The sequence below is a fragment of the Xenopus tropicalis genome, chromosome 3 (assembly GCF_000004195.4).
Source record: "Xenopus tropicalis strain Nigerian chromosome 3, UCB_Xtro_10.0, whole genome shotgun sequence".
Lineage (NCBI taxonomy): Eukaryota > Metazoa > Chordata > Amphibia > Anura > Pipidae > Xenopus > Xenopus tropicalis.
The window spans coordinates 57,677,682-57,695,375 of NC_030679.2; the positions used below are offsets into that span (position 1 = coordinate 57,677,682).

Here is a 17,694-nt window from a genome sequence, read left to right on the forward strand (position 1 = left end):
GCAACAAAATCGTATTGTCGCGCCGAGTACGAAAGTTTCGGATTCATTCAAGCTTCGTTATAGTGACTTTCCTTGGGTCAGGTTGGAGCTGCACAGTGCCATTGATTCCTATGGGAGGCTTCTAAAATCATGCACAGAAGGATCAAGGTCGGAAAGGTTTTCCTGCATCTTACGATCGTTCGGTACGAAAATTTTGTGACTTTCGAATCGCCAATACGATATTATCGTGACTAATATGATTTTTTCGTAAGCATATTCATGATATTTGCAAACTTAAGAAATTATTGTATCCAATCCGAATTTATCCCATTCGGGATTCGAACTCGTGTTTTCATGAATGTGCCCCTAAGCTTGTGCACTGGAAATTATAACATGCAAACACATTAAAGATTTTCACTGCAATTATGTCAGCAGCACTTCCACCTCTCAGCCACAATTAAGGTTAAATTGTGGGTAAAAAAAAATGGCTACTTGCACCTAAAATTGCTCTTTTCACTTGCAGTCCTAAATGACTCCTAAATATACAGTATAATTACAATAAACATTTATATTTAATAGCTACACATAATTTTCTCTGAATATGTAGAATGTACTTATATTTGTACATATAACTGCAGATATAATAATGATATACATTTTTAACATCACGTGATAAATGAGTCACCTTGTTAACAGATTCCAATCTCTAATGGTGGTAATAATAAATGCAACAATGTATAAAAAAAGAGTCCACCATTTCTGTGGACAGTGAAGCAACAGAACAGAACTTAACAACCCACTTGATTGATTCTCATCAAAGCACAGCATGTCCTGTCTCTATGCAGTACTTACAAATTACTTTTTTTTACTAGCATGCGGGGCAGTGCACAGTATAACTGACTCCCTGCACCTTCATGCTTCACAAACCTGACTAACCTTCATCCACTCTTACCTTCATGATCAAAAGTAATCTGCAATCAGGGGGTTGGAATTACCCAGGATTACCAATGAATTAAATATTTTTCTTTATTAAACTTTCCTAGGTAATATGTGACAACTTTCTACAAATAGTGCTACAGGATCTCTATAGATCCTAATAAAGCCCTTAACAGATAAATAACACCTCAGGCCTATGTACCAGGAATAGCACATACAAATATTAGGTGGGATCAGCAAAATACTTAACAGGCCCGAAAAAGTTGTTAGACTCCAGTGACTCTGGGATACAGATTAAAGGCCCCCTTGTCGGATGCACTTTTGGGGCCCCCAGGCTTTCTGCTGGAATATCCATGATGATCTAACTCCCCTAAGTGATCAGAGGACAAAGCAAACAAACTAGTAAGTTTAACTAAAAAGAAAAGAGTTAGTCCAAAAAATTACCTGTAGTAAAAAATGAAGTAATGCAAATATGCCAGTGACAAAAGAATGTAAATGCTCATCAGCCTAATGGCACATGTATGAAAGAGCACACACAACTCTTATGTTGAGCAGCAAAGACCCACAACCAACACTGCTCAAGATACAACCATTAAAGACACAGCTAATATTCCAAGGAATCCACTATCTACGAGGCTTGACAGTAGATCAGAAATTGGCTTTTATTTTATACAGGTATATTTATTGGATCTATTATTCACTGTTCCTTAAATATGATTAAAGACATTTTAACATTAAATAAAACAGGTCCCGACTGGCAATCTGAGGATTCTAGCAAATGCCAGAGGGGCACAGGATTGTTTTTTGTAAAACAGAAAACAATGATGGCATTAACTTCCCCTTGAAAATGTGTGAAATAAAAAATAATGGTGGGATTAACTTTCCCTTAAAACTGGGTGAAACAGAAAACAATGATGTTTAACTTCCCTTGCAAGTGTGTAACAAAAGACTGACAATAAATATTTACATTTTAACCATTTTCAAGTTGAACTCTTCTAGTATTTCAAGCACTCCATAGGACCCAATAGTACTCGTCAGATCAAACCTGCTGAATTTTTTTTCCGAGAAAAAAGTAACCTAAGGGGCAGATTTATCAAAATGTGAGATTAAAGCTCACAATAGAACAATTCACCCACTTTCTATTCATTCCTATGGGGTTTTTAGAAGTGTATTTATTAAGTGGTGAATTCTACCTTTCCCACATTTATAAATATGCTTCTAAAAATCCCATACGAATCAAAAGAAAGTGAGTGATTTTTTGGTGATGAGCTCTAACCTCACATTTTGATAAATCAGCCCCTTAGCATTTATTAATCTTGAATTATTCAAGTTATTTTCAAAAAACTATTTTTTCAAAAAACAATATCAGAAAAATCGAGTACTGGAGAAAACCCATTCATAAATATCAAAATTATCTACAAGTTGAAAAAAAAAATCATTTTTATCTCAAAATTGCTTAGTAAATGTGCTCCTTAGTGACCCTTTATTATTATTTTTTTTACTATAACCATAATACCATACAATTAATATGCCTTTTTGTGCTGCATGCCTGACAACTGATTGGTTTGAGTGGTGGCTAACTGAATCATTCCAGCACTCCATGTGGGCAGCACTAAATTCTGACAGCAGGCGCATAACAATATAGTCAGTGAACCCAGCATCTGCTAGGGGCCCAAGTGTACACAGTAAGTACATGCCCAATTACAACTCCCCTGTGAAAGAGCTAATGTTTCCAAAGATGCAATGCATAACACAGAACAGCTCCCTGATTATGACCAACACTCCCTTCCCTGTTCCATCTGTTTTAGCTACATACGGACACATACCCCACTGCCTCAGTCCTGATGCATACCTCACCCTGTAGAAGCCACCCAGGCCTAGCCCTGCTGGGACTAAACAATGCACCAACCCTTAAACCGCCAAAAAAAGCCAAGAAAAGGCTGCACTAAACAGCATATCCTCCCTAGGTTAAGAGCAAACCTTATTCAAAACTGACAACTGCTTCAATATCTGATTCAACAGAGGGCACCTGTTACCTAGCACCTGTGTCCCACACTGCGCCCTTCTTACTACCAGACTAAAAAGAAAGTCTTTTGTGACATCCAATTACCCTGCAACTTGAACAAAAAAGACATAGTTACATAGTTACATAGTTACATAGGGTTGAAAAAAGACCATTGTCCATCAAGTTCAACCCATCCGAGTAAACCCAGCACACAACCTATACTAACCAATCTATACACTCACATACATAAACTATATATATACAACCAGTAATACTAACTGTAGATATTAGTATCACAATAGCCTTGGATATTCTGCTTGTTCAAAAACTCATCCAGGCCCCTCTTAAAGGCATTAACAGAGTCTGCCATTACCACATCACTAGGAAGGGCATTCCACAGCCTCACTGCCCTCACCGTGAAAAACCACCTACGCTGCTTCAAATGGAAGCTCTGTTCCTCTAATCTATAGGGGTGACCTCTGGTGCGCTGATTGTTTTTATGGGAAAAAAGAACATCCCCCAACTGCCTATAATCCCCTCTAATGTACTTGTACAGAGTAATCATGTCCCCTCGCAAGCGCCTCTTTTCCAGAGAAAACAACCCCAACCTCGACAGTCTAACCTCATAGCTTAAATCTTCCATCCCCTTTACCAGTTTAGTTGCACGTCTCTGCACTCTCTCCAGCTCATTAATATCCTTCTTAAGGACTGGAGCCCAAAACTGCACTGCATACTCAAGGTGAGGCCTTACCAGGGACCTATAAAGCGGCAAAAATATGTTCTCATCCCTTGAGTCAATGCCCTTTTTTATACAAGACAGCACTTTATTTGCTGTAGTAGCCACAGAATGACACTGCCTGGAATTAGACAACTTGTGATCTACAAAAACCCCTAGATCCTTCTCCATTAAGGATGCCCCCAACACACTACCATTCAGTAGATAGTTTGCGTTTATATTATTCCTACCAAAGTGCATAACTTTGCACTTGTCAACATTGAACCTCATTTTCCAGTTTGCTGCCCAGTTTTCCAATTTTGTCAAATCGCTCTGCAAAGCGGCAGCATCCTGCATGGAACTTATAGTTTTGCACAATTTAGTGTCATCAGCAAAAATAGAAACAGTACTCTCTATGCCCACCTCCAGGTCATTAATAAACAAGTTAAAAAGCAAAGGACCAAGGACTGACCCCTGCGGTACTCCACTAACCACACTGGCCCAATTAGAAAATGTTCCATTTACCACCACTCTTTGTACTCTATCCTTCAGCCAGTTTTCTATCCAATTACAAATATTATGTTCTAGGCCAATATTCCTCAATTTGATCATTAACCTTCTGTGCGGTACTGTATCAAACGCTTTAGCAAAATCTAAGTAGATGACATCAACTGCCATTCCAGCATCAAGGTTCCTGCTCACCTCCTCATAAAAGGCAACTAAATTAGTCTGGCAAGATCTGTTACGCATAAAACCATGCTGGCACAAACTAATAGTATTGTGAACTGCAATGTATTCAACTATCCTATCCCTTATTACCCCTTCCAGAAGCTTTCCTACTACTGATGTCAGACTAACAGGCCTATAGTTTTCAGGCTGAGAACGAGATCCCTTTTTAAATAACGGCACCACATTAGCAATCCGCCAGTCTCTCGGCACCATGCCAAACCTCAACGAATCCTGAAAAATTATGTGAAGAGGCTTGGCAATCACAGCGCTCAGCTCATTTAATACCCTGGGATGAATCCCATCCGGTCCTGGACCTTTGTTTACCTTTACATGTTCAAGTCTCTTTTGAATTTCCTCCTGAGTGACCCATGCGCCAGTAGCTAAATTACTAGCACTGGGTATATTAAAAGGGAAGCCTTCATTATCTGGCTCCTCAGATGTATAGACAGATGAAAAATAAGAGTTCAAAATTTCAGCTTTTTCCCCGTTCTCATCAACCAACGTACCTCCCCGTGATAATAAAGTTCCCACCCCTTCTTGCTTCATTTTTTTACTATTCACATAATTAAAAAATAATTTTGGATTCTTTTTACTCCTAGCTGCAATATCCCTTTCCATCTCTATTTTAGCTTGCCTGATAGCTTTTTTGCATGCTTTATTTGCTTCCTTGTACCTGATGAAAGTTTCCGCTGTCCCAGCTAACTTGAATGCTTTAAAAGCACGTTTTTTATTACCAACCTCGACCTTAACTCTTTTATTCAGCCATAAGGGTTTTGCTTTGCGATGCCTCTCCTTGCTTACAAGGGGAATATACTGTTGTGTATACCTGCAAAGCAATGTTTTAAAGATGTTCCATTTTCCTTCTGTGTCTAACCCCATGAAAAGCCTTTCCCAGTTGACACATTGCAGAGATGCCCTTAAACTGGCAAAGTCTGCACGTCTAAAATTGAGCGTTTTAGTTACTCCCTTATAGAGCTGTCTCTGTAGCATTATCTCAAAGGAGACCATGTTGTGATCACTGTTCCCCAAATGCTCACCCACACAAATGTTAGAGATAAGTTCAGTATTATTAGATATTACCAGGTCCAAAATAGACTCATTCCGAGTAGGTTCTTGAACCACCTGAAATAAAAAGTTGTCATTTAGCATATTTACAAACCTACTAGCTTTTTCTGACTTAGCCACCCCATTACTCCAGTCAATGTCCGGATAATTAAAGTCCCCCATAATAACAACTTGACCCAATTTTGAAGCCTCCTCCATTTGCAAAAGTAGCTGGGCCTCATCCCCCTCATCTATACGGGGTGGTTTATAGCATACACCAATGATCATTTTCTTTGTGACCTTCAGCCCTACCGAAATTTCTACCCAAAGAGATTCAACGTTTCCATTGGTAATGTCTTTATTACATGGCTTTAAATCTGACTTTACATAAAGACAAACCCCTCCACCCTGTTTAATCCCTCTGTCCCTCCTAAAAAGCGTATACCCATTTAAATTCACTGCCCAGTCGCATTTTTCATCCCACCAGGTCTCAGTGATACCAATTAAGTCATAATTTTCAATACATGCAATAGCCTGCAGCTCCCCTATTTTTCCCGACAAGCTACGCGCATTAGCCAGCATGCAGCGGAGATTACTACTTCTTCCTCTACAGCTTACATTAGCTAAAGGACAGTTAGAGCTAAGGTGAAAATTAGTCTGTTTCCCTTGTAACAATGGAAGCTCCTTATCTGATAAACTATATGCCCCCCTCACTCCTCCCCCACAACCCTTTACTGGTCCCACTGCCCCATCTACACTAGCTCTCCCATAAGAATCTAGCTTACCAACCCCCCCCTTGTCTAGTTTAAACACTCCTCCAGCCTCTTAACCATTCTCTCCCCTAGCACAGTAGACCCCCTTCCATTGAGGTGCAATCCGTCAGGGCTGTATAGATTGTACCCCAAAGAAAAGTCAGCCCAGTGCTCTAGGAACCCAAACCCTTCCTTCCTACACCAAGACTTTAGCCACGCATTTAGCTCCCTAAGCTCCCGCTGTCTCCCTAAACTAGCACGCGGCACCGGCAAAATTTCCGAAAAAATTACATTGGAGGACCTTTGCTTAATTTTAGAGCCTAGATCCCTGAACTCACTCTTTAAGGTCCCCCACCTACCGTTCATTTTGTCGTTAGTACCGATATGTACCAAGACAGCCGGGTCATGCCCAGCCCCTCCCAATAATGTGTCGACCCGATCAACCACATGCCGAACCCTGGCACCAGGAAGACAGCAAACTGTCCGGTTGAAGCGATCCGCTCGACAGATTACCCTGTCCACTTTCCTAATGATTGAATCCCCTATAACCACCATCTGTTTAGGCCTAGCTCTGCTCTCCTCCCCACCACTACTAGAGAAACTGGTCTCCCGGCTGTTAGAGAGATCAGCCTCATCTAGAACCGCCAGTCCAGAGTTCACACTCCCATCTTCTTCACACAATCTGGCAAATCTGTTGGGATGCGCAAACCCTGGAGCAGCCTCCCTTTTTCTTTTCCCCACACTCGATTTTCTAACTGTCACCCAGCTTACTGCCCTATCATCCTTTCCTTGCTCCCCTCCCCCCATACTATCTGACCCCGCTAGTTCTTGTTCAGTTAGCAAGAGACTTCTTTCAAGATTGTCAATAGAACGCAGTGTTGCAACTTGTTCCTCTAGTGCTCTAACGCGAGCCTCTAAAGTGGCAACTCGCTCACATCCACAACAGAGGTATGCACTTTGGAACTGTTGTTCCACAACTGCATACATGCGGCAGGCTGTGCACTGTGTCATACCTTCAATGTTGCTGCCACTCATTCTCCCAGTTACAGAAACAGTTAAACAAAAATTGGTGAAAAAAGGCTATTAAATAAACAAAAAAATTTTTTTTTTTTTTTTTTACCTTGTTTTAACTCCCTTAGTTTGTAACTCCTGTGATTATAACTCCACTTATAGAGCCCCCACTTCAAGAGCAATCACTTACAGAGCACCTACCACCAGAGCAAGCTCCACTGGAGTGCCAGTGGTTCTATTTCAACAGTCTGTTAAGGTCAACTAATCAAACCCCACCCCCTCAAACTGAGGGTAATTACAAAGGAATGTAACTCTGGCAAACCTGCTGTAAGCCTTATAGTTAACCAAACTTTGTAAATTGGCACCAAAAAGAGCAAATACTTTTGAAAAAATTTAAACCCAACAGTTAGAAAACACAGTGATTCTGAATAAAGTTAATAAAAAATACTTATCCCTTTTTTTTGTTGAATTGAAAAAGCAGTTGATTCAGTCAGCCACCAGCCTGTTAGTAAGACATGGCTGACAGGACCTTAGGAATAGCCGTTGCTGACCTGCCATGGGAAGGACAAAAGGACAAAACCCTCATAACTCTTTCCCCATGATAGCTGGGTTCAAGGGACCCCTGAAATAAATCATAAGGATATGGATATCCCCATTGGGAAGCATGGTTCCACAAAGTAACTTCCTTCTAAAGTATACCCTAACAGATAATGACAAACTTAGTAAACTGGCAACAGATTTGAGCTTCTGGGCCTGCCTCCCGAATGAGGTACAATTAACCAAGGAGGTTTCCTTGCTTATAAAGCCATTTACAAGTGGTGAATGAGGCAGTACTTGCCCATCTCCTTCTTGGGAACTGCTTCAAGGGGAGACACTACAGCCAGTAGGGTGTCTGAAATGGGCCATCTATCTGCACTTTTTTGAACAGCTTGTCCCTCACCAACTCAGGAAATGCTCATATTAGGTTTTTGTTACAGTACAAAGGTAGAACACTGCTACAGAGGCCACCCAGGGGCACCAGCCATCTGAGTGATCTGGGGCAGCTAGGGGAGGGGGGCCTGAGGTGACAAGGGACCACACTCTGGTCAATGATTCCTTGCCAGGCGGGCCAGCTCGTCATTCAAGCTTTGTTGCATTTTGGGAGCAACTGTCCGCACTGCTCACTCCACTGTGGCAAGATGAAAATGGAGTTACTTCCTGCATGATGCCACTTTTTCCAGACATGACACCATTGCCCCTTATACTCACAATGTGATATGCCCCTGTCTGCATTGGTCGTCCGGGGTGTCCGAGGGGCCACTTTTTTGAACAGCTTGTCCCTCACCACCTCAGGAAATTGTGATGCTGATATTAAATTTTTCCTACATTCGAAAGGTAGAACACTGGCACTGGGTTTACCCAGGGGCACAGGCCATTTGAGCGATCTGGGGCAACTAGGTGACGGGAGGCCTGGGGTGACAAGGGACCTCACTGTAGTCAATGTTTCCTTGCCAGGCGGGTCAGCTCGTCATTCAGGCTTTGTTCCATTGTGGGAGCAACTAGTCTGAGCTGCTCAATCCACTGCAGCTAGATGAAAATTTAGTTACTTCCCACGTAACATCACTTTTTCCAAACTTGAACATGACACCATTGCCCCCTCTCCTCACGATGTCATATGCCTCTGTCTGCACGCTGCACTGGTCATCTGAGGTGTCCCATTTTTGCATTTTTTGTGGCAGATATGCTTATTTGGCAATTTTTTTTTTTTTTGCTACATTGGTATTTTATAGTAACACTGCGTAAGAACACCATGTCTGACATAGCCCACAGGCCAATAACTACATCACACAGAAGCCTGTGCAGTTAGCTTGCTGCAGTCCACTTTTACATACCAGTGGGGTAAACAGAATACTATTTCAGCTTATTTGTTTTATTGAAAGATTTCAAACAAATAATCAGGAGAAAGGATTTATATGACTTCACACATGGAACAATGGTCTGCCAGTTTGACAGGAAAAATACACCAATATTTACATTTTTATGGCCACTCTGACCCAAACAAATGTGTGTAAGAAGTTTTGTAATTAAAGAAGCATGTCACCACATACCCTGCATTACTCTGTCTATGAACATATTGAAGCTATAATAAAAAGGGAAATATCTATTTGATTATATAATATTACCTAATACCGTCATCGAGAGGAATCTCTTGCCTTACCCTATCTTTCAGATCCCAACAACCCCGAAGAGGTATTTATCGCTATTAGCTAAAGTACCGTATATACTCGCATATAAGCAGAGTTTTTCAGCACCCAAAATGTACTAAAAAAGTCACCCTCGGTTTGTACTCAATTACCGCCAGACCCTAGCTAGCACCCCCTGCTACCTGATTCCTGCTCCCGCTGCCACCGCCAACCCCAGACCCCTCAGGTACCTGCGGCTGTTAGTGCGCTCTTCTGCGCGCCACAGTAGCTCTTTCCTCAAGCCTTGCTCTGCCCCTGGCATGATTAAAGGAACAGTAACACCAAAAAATTCAAGTGTATGAAAGAAATTCCAATATAATGTACTGCTGCCCTGCACTGGTACAACTGGTGTGTTTGCCTCAGAAACACCACTATGGTTTAAATAAAGAATGCAGCTATGTAACCATGGGGGCAGCCATTCAAAGGAGAAAAGGCACAGGCACTTAGCAGATAACAGATAAAACACTATTGTATTCTACAGAGCTTATCAGTTATCTGCTATGTAACCTGTGCCTTTTCTCCTTTTTTCCAGCTTGAATGGCTGCCCCCGGGGCTAAACAGCAGCTTATTATATATAAACTATAGTAGAGTTACTGTAGCAGACACACAACTTTTACCAGTGCAGGGCAACAGTACATTATATTTCATTTACTTTAAAACTCTTTAATTTTTTGGTGTTACTGTTCCTTTAAGTGATGTAACGCGCCCTTGCATGTCAATCCCAGCCTCCAACACAGACACTACGATAGATCCTAATTATAGTTACCATTATCATAATTGATTGAAATATCATGTGTGTTTAACTTCAATTAATCAATAATTACCTATAATTAGTACCTAAGTACAGTATTTACCAGTATTAGCAATGCTGATCAGGTATATCCATATCATGTGATCAGTGTTGCTAATAGTGTTAATTATTATTACCATAAATAATTTGAAGTTGAACACATACGGTACAGTAAATAATATACAGTATATGATCTATAGCTGCTGCATTTCCCACCCTAGGCTTATACTCAAGCCAATAAGTTTTCCAGTTTTCTCGGTACCTCAGCTTATATTTGGATCGGCTTATACTCAAAGTATATAAGGTAATAGAATTTTGAAGGTCTCTGTATATGTCCCTTCTTCTGCCTTTTCTCTTCACTGTAAGGGCTCTCCCACACAAAAGTATTTTCGTCTTTGATGGACTTCTGAGACACAGGTTAGAGTACCTAAGCAGATAAGCTAACTCATTCCATTACATTCTCCTTTGTTGTACCCAAACAAAGCATTCAAAAGTGAGTTTTAAAACATTTGTATTCCACTGCATTATTTTAAATGTGAAGATAAGTCTTGAACTCAAAAAACACTTTTAAAAATGTTGCCATGCATTTCAACAGAGAGGGTTTTTTTCTTTATAAATATCCTGTCACAGGCATGCACAAAATGAGCGAGTTAAGGGAACTTATTTGTTATGCATGTGCCCAAACATGGGTGCCCATTAACCTCCATCCATTAATTTACCACTTTCTTCCCACAACTCTCCCCTCTCTTGGGTGCAGGGGTGTAAGTTTAGAAAGGTGACCATGGTACAGTAGGTGGGTGCACCAGCTGAAGGGCATCCAGTGCTCTGCCAGTGGGACACTCGTTGATGAGCGGTGTTATAAGTTAAGACCAATGAGGGGCTTAAAATGATTTTGCTGTGGGTATCTAGTAGAACTACAACTTGGGATTGTACTGAAATTGCCTCTCCAAACACAAAGGCCTGCCTAAGTTTCGAGAACTGGGCACAGATGAAATGACAAGAGCCACTGCAAGATGAATGCAGAAACCTAGACGTAGTGGAAACAGGTATGAAGTTCCTTCTCCCTCCCCCCCATTGGAGTAAAACACAGTATCACATTGCTCTTACCTGCTGCAGTCAATGCTAGCACCGAGAAGAGGCACAGAAGGGCAGAGACGTGCGCCACACTGCCACAGATGAAGCCAAACTATCCAGTGAGTTCCTTGCCAGAGTTTTCTGGCTCAGCAGCTTTTCCCTTCTCCTAGCGTTTCAATTTCCCTACAGAGCCGTTCAGTCCCCCTGCAGCTGCTCTCTCATCCCACCCCTTTTGTTCTCTAATGTCAGACAGAGGGTGACAGACATGTGTGGAAGGGATGATGGGAAATTCCAGTGCAGCTAACTCCAAATATGAGCAAGGAATGAAGCCTGGGAGCCGAGGAACAGGGACCTCTTCTCCTCAGGGCCTGTACACGCCTCTCCTCTGCTCTTCCGCCCCGCCTTCTGACTGGAGTAAGCTATCAGACTGACAGAAAAAAGCAGTCACGCTATCAGACCATGTACTTCAATGCACACAGTCAAACTATCAGACTATACTTTTTTTTTCTCTATCTTTTTTTCTCAATTTCGTGTCAGCTTTCGTATATTTAGAATTTTTATTGCATTATTTGATTCTGTTTTGCAGCAAATATTGCAATATGCATTCATATTCTGCAAGCTGCCTATTTCTGTTACCCGTAGCTACAAAGTAACACATTACTGCTGCCAACAAGCTGACCCCCATCTGACTCAGTCCACTTAGTTTGGTGCAATTTTATAATCACAATTTACCATAACATTGCACCAAACATTAACGCACGAATTTCTGTTCCTTAGGTGCCAATTTCTGTTACCCATAGCAATAATCAAAAGTCAACATTCTCATAACAATGAAAAAAATGAATAAAAATGAAAAACATTTTCATAACAATGCATGAAATATTGCAAGTCGCACACATTTCTCCAACTAATGTGCCAAATTCTGTTACCCAATGCTGCAACATTTCCTGCGCATTTCTCTACTGCTGCCATGAAGTGGACCCCAATCTTAGTCAATCCACTTAAGGCTACTGCCAGACGAGGTGTAGGGCGGATATTTTCGGCAAGCGGAAAAGCACTTGCTGAAAATCCTGCCCTATGCCTCCTACATGTGCCTGCATCCAAATGAATGAGATACACTCGGGTGCAGGCACATGTAGCTGATATACGCATAAAACCGCGAGACTTTGCATTATCTTGCGTTTTCATCAATTCTTTCTCACTCTGAAACACCATATCACATGCCATCCTTGTGCATTAATCATGTTCTGAAAATAACAATAAGCACAAAGCAAACTGTAAGCAAAACAGTTAAATTGCAAACTGTGGGAGCCATGGGACAGAAGTCACCCACCCACTGACCAGAAATAATGCAGCTCTAACTGTAATAGGAAGTGGAAGCAAAAGACAGAACTCTGTCAATTAATTGGCTACTGTGTGCTCTGTGAATCCTATGATCCCAGGAGGCGGCCCTTAATTCTAAAAATGGCAATTTTCTATTTAGGATTACCCAATAGCACATACTACTAAAAAAGTATATTTATATCAAAATGGTTTATTTAGATGAAGCAGGGTTTTGCATATAAGCTGGTTTATGCAATATATTTTTATTTTAATCTGGTGCAATTACTGTTGAAATTTTCTGCAACACTGCGTCAAATGGTGAGTGTCCTGATGTGCCACTTTCTGTTGCTAATAACATCTTAATAAATGCTTCATGCATTCTACTACTACTGCCATGAAGTTCCCTGTTGACATTTCCCACAAAACTGTGCTCAATATGGTAAGTTGCTTACTGTTACCTATAACAATAAGCTAACAGATTCTCTATGCATTCCACTAGCACCAGTTATAGGCTACATTTCAAGCAATTTTACTGTCAAATTTGCAGCAAAACTGTGACAAATTTTGCACAACACAAAGCTATTCTCTGAAAATGCTATTTTTTTGTTACATCTAACTACTAACAAAATTACTAATCATGCTTTTTAACTATGTTTCAGTGTTGTTTTGGTAATTTTATTTTTATCAATTTTATTGTTTCTACTTCTGAATAGCTTGGATTACTGGTTTGTGGTGGTAAAACTTTCATTCCACAGTGAAGTTATTGAAATTATGATCATGACCACCAATGCCCCTATGTAAAATCATTTACATTTTGCATTATCCTGCTGGAAGTAGCCATCCTCTGATGGCTACTTCCAGCAGGATAATGCACCATGTCACAAAGCTCGAATCATTTCAAACTGGTTTCTTGAACATGACAATGAGTTCACTGTACTAAAATGGCCCCCACAGTCCCCTGATCTCAACCCAATAGAGCATCTTTGGGATGTGGTGGAACGGGAGCTTCGAGCCCTGGATGTGCATCCCACAAATCTCCATCAACTGCAAGATGCTATCCTATCAATATGGGCCAACATTTCTAAAGAATGCTTTCAGCACCTTGTTGAATCAATGCCATGTAGAATTAAGGCAGTTCTGAAGGCGAAAGGGGGTCAAACACCGTATAAGTATGGTGTTCCTAATAATCCTTTTGGTGTGTGTATATGCAAGGTGCTTATATGGCAATCATCAGTCATAAAAATTCACAAGCATTTATTTTTTGGGTTTTTTCTCTGGTTTCTCTTTCTGAAGAGTTACAAAGTGCCATTGTGATTGGATTAGTGGAAGAGTATATATGCTGAGGACTTCCCATACCAGTCAGTTGAACTGAAGAAGCTACTCTGATGAGTAGTGAAACGTCTTCAATGATTACCAAACAAGTCCAGTTGCTTTACATTTATTTATACTAGATATACCATGACCTGGATGAATGAAAATCTTCATAGACATATATGAGTCTACTTATTAACCAATAATGCACAAGATGCTAATGTCAAACTAGATACAAACAAACTTGTTAAAGCCGCACACCTGTCGCGGACTGGCAGGTCCTTATCCTCAATCAAACTGTTTCTGTAACGGAGCTGCACACACACACATATGCAGTCGGGGAGCTTACCACATTTATTACGACCACCTTGATCAGGATGGGAAGAAACATTGTTTGCCCCTGAAATATTGATCAAGGTGGTCATAATAAATGGGGTAAGCTCCCCGACTGCATATGTATGTGTGTGTGTGCGGCTCCGTTACAGAAACAATGTCAAACTAGATACATGGGTCTTTGTCCAGTAACAAGGAGAAAGAGGAAATGGTAGGGTTTAAAGCCATAGGGGCATATTAACCTTACATGTGCTTAAATTAAGGAAAATGTGTTTATAAGCCTTTATCTTCTTACAGATGTGAAATTCACAAATTGTAACATATGTTGTAAACGTGACCCAAAAAACACATATATAGTTTTCCTAGGTAAACTAGAAGTGCCCCCCAGGAAAAGCTCTGAAGTGAAAGAGCATAAAATGTTTGACAACAGAAGTACCAGAAGTGCCAAATCAGTTGTCAGGGAAAAATATTAAAGGAAAGGGCATTTTTTTTAGTAGCTTAGTATACAAAATTTCTAAATTGCCAATATATATATATATTATATCTTGATAAAGGTCCCGGGTGAGGACCGAAACGTCGATCTAAATAAACTAAGTATCTTTTTTTTGATAAAATTTTCCTGGTGTGCATCAGCATTTTTTACATAAATAACTGCAAAGTGGGGTGTGCATAATTATTCAGCCCCCTTTGGTCTGAGTGCAGTCAGTTGCCCATAGACATTGCCTGATGAGTGCCAATGACTAAATAGAGTGCACCTGCGTGTAATCTAATGTCAGTACAAATACAGCTGCTCTGTGACGGCCTCAGAGGTTGTCTAAGAGAATATTGGGAGCAACAACACCATGAAGTCCAAAGAACACACCAGACAGGTCAGGGATAAGGTTATTGAGAAATTTAAAGCAAACTTAGGCTACAAAAAGATTTCCAAAGCCTTGAACATCCCACGGAGCACTGTTCCAGCGATCATTCAGAAATGGAAGGAGTATGGCACAACTGTAAACCTACCAAGACAAGGCCGTCCACCTAAACTCACAGGCCGAACAAGGAGAGCGCTGATCAGAAATGCAGCCAAGAGGCCCATGGTGACTCTGGACGAGCTGCAGAGATCTACAGCTCAGGTGGGGGAATCTGTCCATAGGACAACTATTAGTCGTGCACTGCACAAAGTTGGCCTTTATGGAAGAGTGGCAAGAAGAAAGCCATTGTTAACAGAAAACAAAGTCCCGTTTGCAGTTTGCCACAAGCCATGTGGGGGACACAGCAAACATGCGGAAGAAGATGCTCTGGTCAGAGGAGACCAAAATGGAACTTTTTGGCCAAAATGCAAAACGCTATGTGTGGCGGAAAACTAACACTGCACATCACTCTGAACACACCATCCCCACTGTCAAATATGGTGGTGGCAGCATCATGCTCTGGGGGTGCTTCTCTTCAGCAGGGACAGGGAAGCTGGTCAGAGTTGATGGGAAGATGGATGGAGCCAAATACAGGGCAATCTTGGAAGAAAACCTCTTGGAGTCTGCAAAAGACTTGAGACTGGGGCGGAGGTTCACCTTCCAGCAGGACAACAACCCTAAACATAAAGCCAGGGCAACAATGGAATGGTTTAAAACAAAACATATCCATGTGTTAGAATGGCCCAGTCAAAGTCCAGATCTAAATCCAATGAAGAATCTGTTGCAAGATCTGAAAAGTGCTGTTCACAAATGCTGTCCATCTAATCTGACTGAGCTGGAGCTGTTTTGCAAAGAAGAATGGGCAAGGATTTCAGTCTGTAGATGTGCAAAGCTGGTAGAGACATACCCTAAAAGACTGGCAGCTGTAATTGCAGCAAAAGGTGGTTCTACAAAGTGTTGACTCAGGGGGCTGAACAATTACGCACACCCCACTTTGCAGTTATTTATTTGTAAAAAATGTTTGGAATCATGTATGATTTTCGTTCCACTTCTCACATGTACACCACTTTGTATTGGTCTTTCACGTGGAATTTCACGGGAGATTAAATATGTATCTTCTTCAACAGGAAGCACATTGAGACATAATTATTAAATTCTTCAGAATTTTCAGAATACCATAAGGTCCCTAGGATGGCAGCTCCAGCTGCCAAGGAGAATTTCCCTTCCTCCAATTTCAGGGAAATTAGCCATTTTTAATGCTTTCATAACCTTTTGCGATCTCATCAAAAGACAAAGCAGTAAAATAAGCAACTCTACAGTAGATTAGATGAAATTGCATATTCTTTTGAAGGAATCTCAGAATACTTTAATGTACAAAGAGCAATCAAATGTGTAGCTGAAGGAAAGACAAAACCCTGGCAGATCTCTTGAACAGATAAACAATAGACCCCAAAGAAAAAAAAAAAATCATAAATGGGTTTCAGGGCAACCATGAGGAATGCCAAAGTTCTCCAGTTTTGTTCCCTATAACAGGCATATGCAATGACAAACAGGAATTGAGTCTAATACAAAGTAGTAAAATTAGTATTCAATTAGTGAATTACAGCTTCCTTAATCATCCCCTCTATACAGGAGTGCAAAATCTGATACAAAAGTAGCAAAAACTACAAGGAAGTGGACCGATAAAATCCAAACAGCAGAACCTTACCTGAAGCTTCTGAGTTACAGAGTGGACAGGGCCACCTTATCCCTACAGCTGGATCTGCATAGCCAGAGCAATCACCTGAGAACATTCAGCTGCTGTCTGCACAGATGGACGGGGTTTTTTTGTGTGTGTTTCACATGCAGGTTTGAACACACCTGCATCAGCTAATTGATTATATTTTGCCTCATGAGTGTTCAGAGTTGCACTCTATGGCATTCACATTTAATTTTTTTTTTTTTAGATGACGCTGCATTTTCTTCAGCTTGGTGTGCACTCAGTAGAGAGGGTTGTATTTAATATTTCACATTTTTAGCTGAAAGGCTTCTGGGGCATTTTATGTTTTCTTTTTAAAATACCTCATTCTTAGGAAAGACTTGTAAGGAAGGTCATGAACCTTTTTCTCTATTCAAAGAAAGGCCCCTAAGCTAATTATGCCTAATTACTGACTGATCCAGTGCGAACTACCATCTTTCTAGCCCATCCATAGAAATAAAAAATATATATATGCCACCGCAATTAGAATTTTCACACCAGTGCCATACCGGTAACCTTAGTTGAAATGCCGAGGGCTAAAAGAATATGTTGTAATGTGTTGGTAAACAAAAAAGGTCCCATGGACCAACAACCCCACTAGGATGCCTTTTGGGCAGGCCTTACACTTTCCCAAGGTTAAAAATAGAAAAACTTTGCTTCCAATAAGAGCAGAAAGTCAAAAAATGCTGATGGGGGTTGTTTCAAACTTTTAAAAGATTTGGGGCAGTCCTTCTGATGAGTGCAGATGGGAAGGGGCTATTACAGTGAGTACTGACAGTTTGTCATGGGAGAAGGAGATTTTTTACTCAGTTATACCATTGTCTCTATTCTGAGGG

General features: G+C 40.8%; 1 protein-coding gene across 1 annotated transcript in view; it reads right to left on the reverse strand.

The window, feature by feature from the left end:
* The window catches only part of msrb3 (methionine sulfoxide reductase B3), an 85,656-nt gene extending 68,470 nt beyond the window's left edge, over positions 1-17,186 (reverse strand). The window contains exons 1-2 of the mRNA XM_031898205.1: positions 17,182-17,186; positions 11,291-11,398 (exon numbers count right to left, since the gene is read on the reverse strand). Of these exons, the coding sequence (XP_031754065.1) occupies positions 11,291-11,398; positions 17,182-17,186 (113 nt within the window). The remainder of the gene's footprint in view (positions 1-11,290; positions 11,399-17,181) is intronic.
* Between the last annotated feature and the right edge of the window lie 508 nt (positions 17,187-17,694).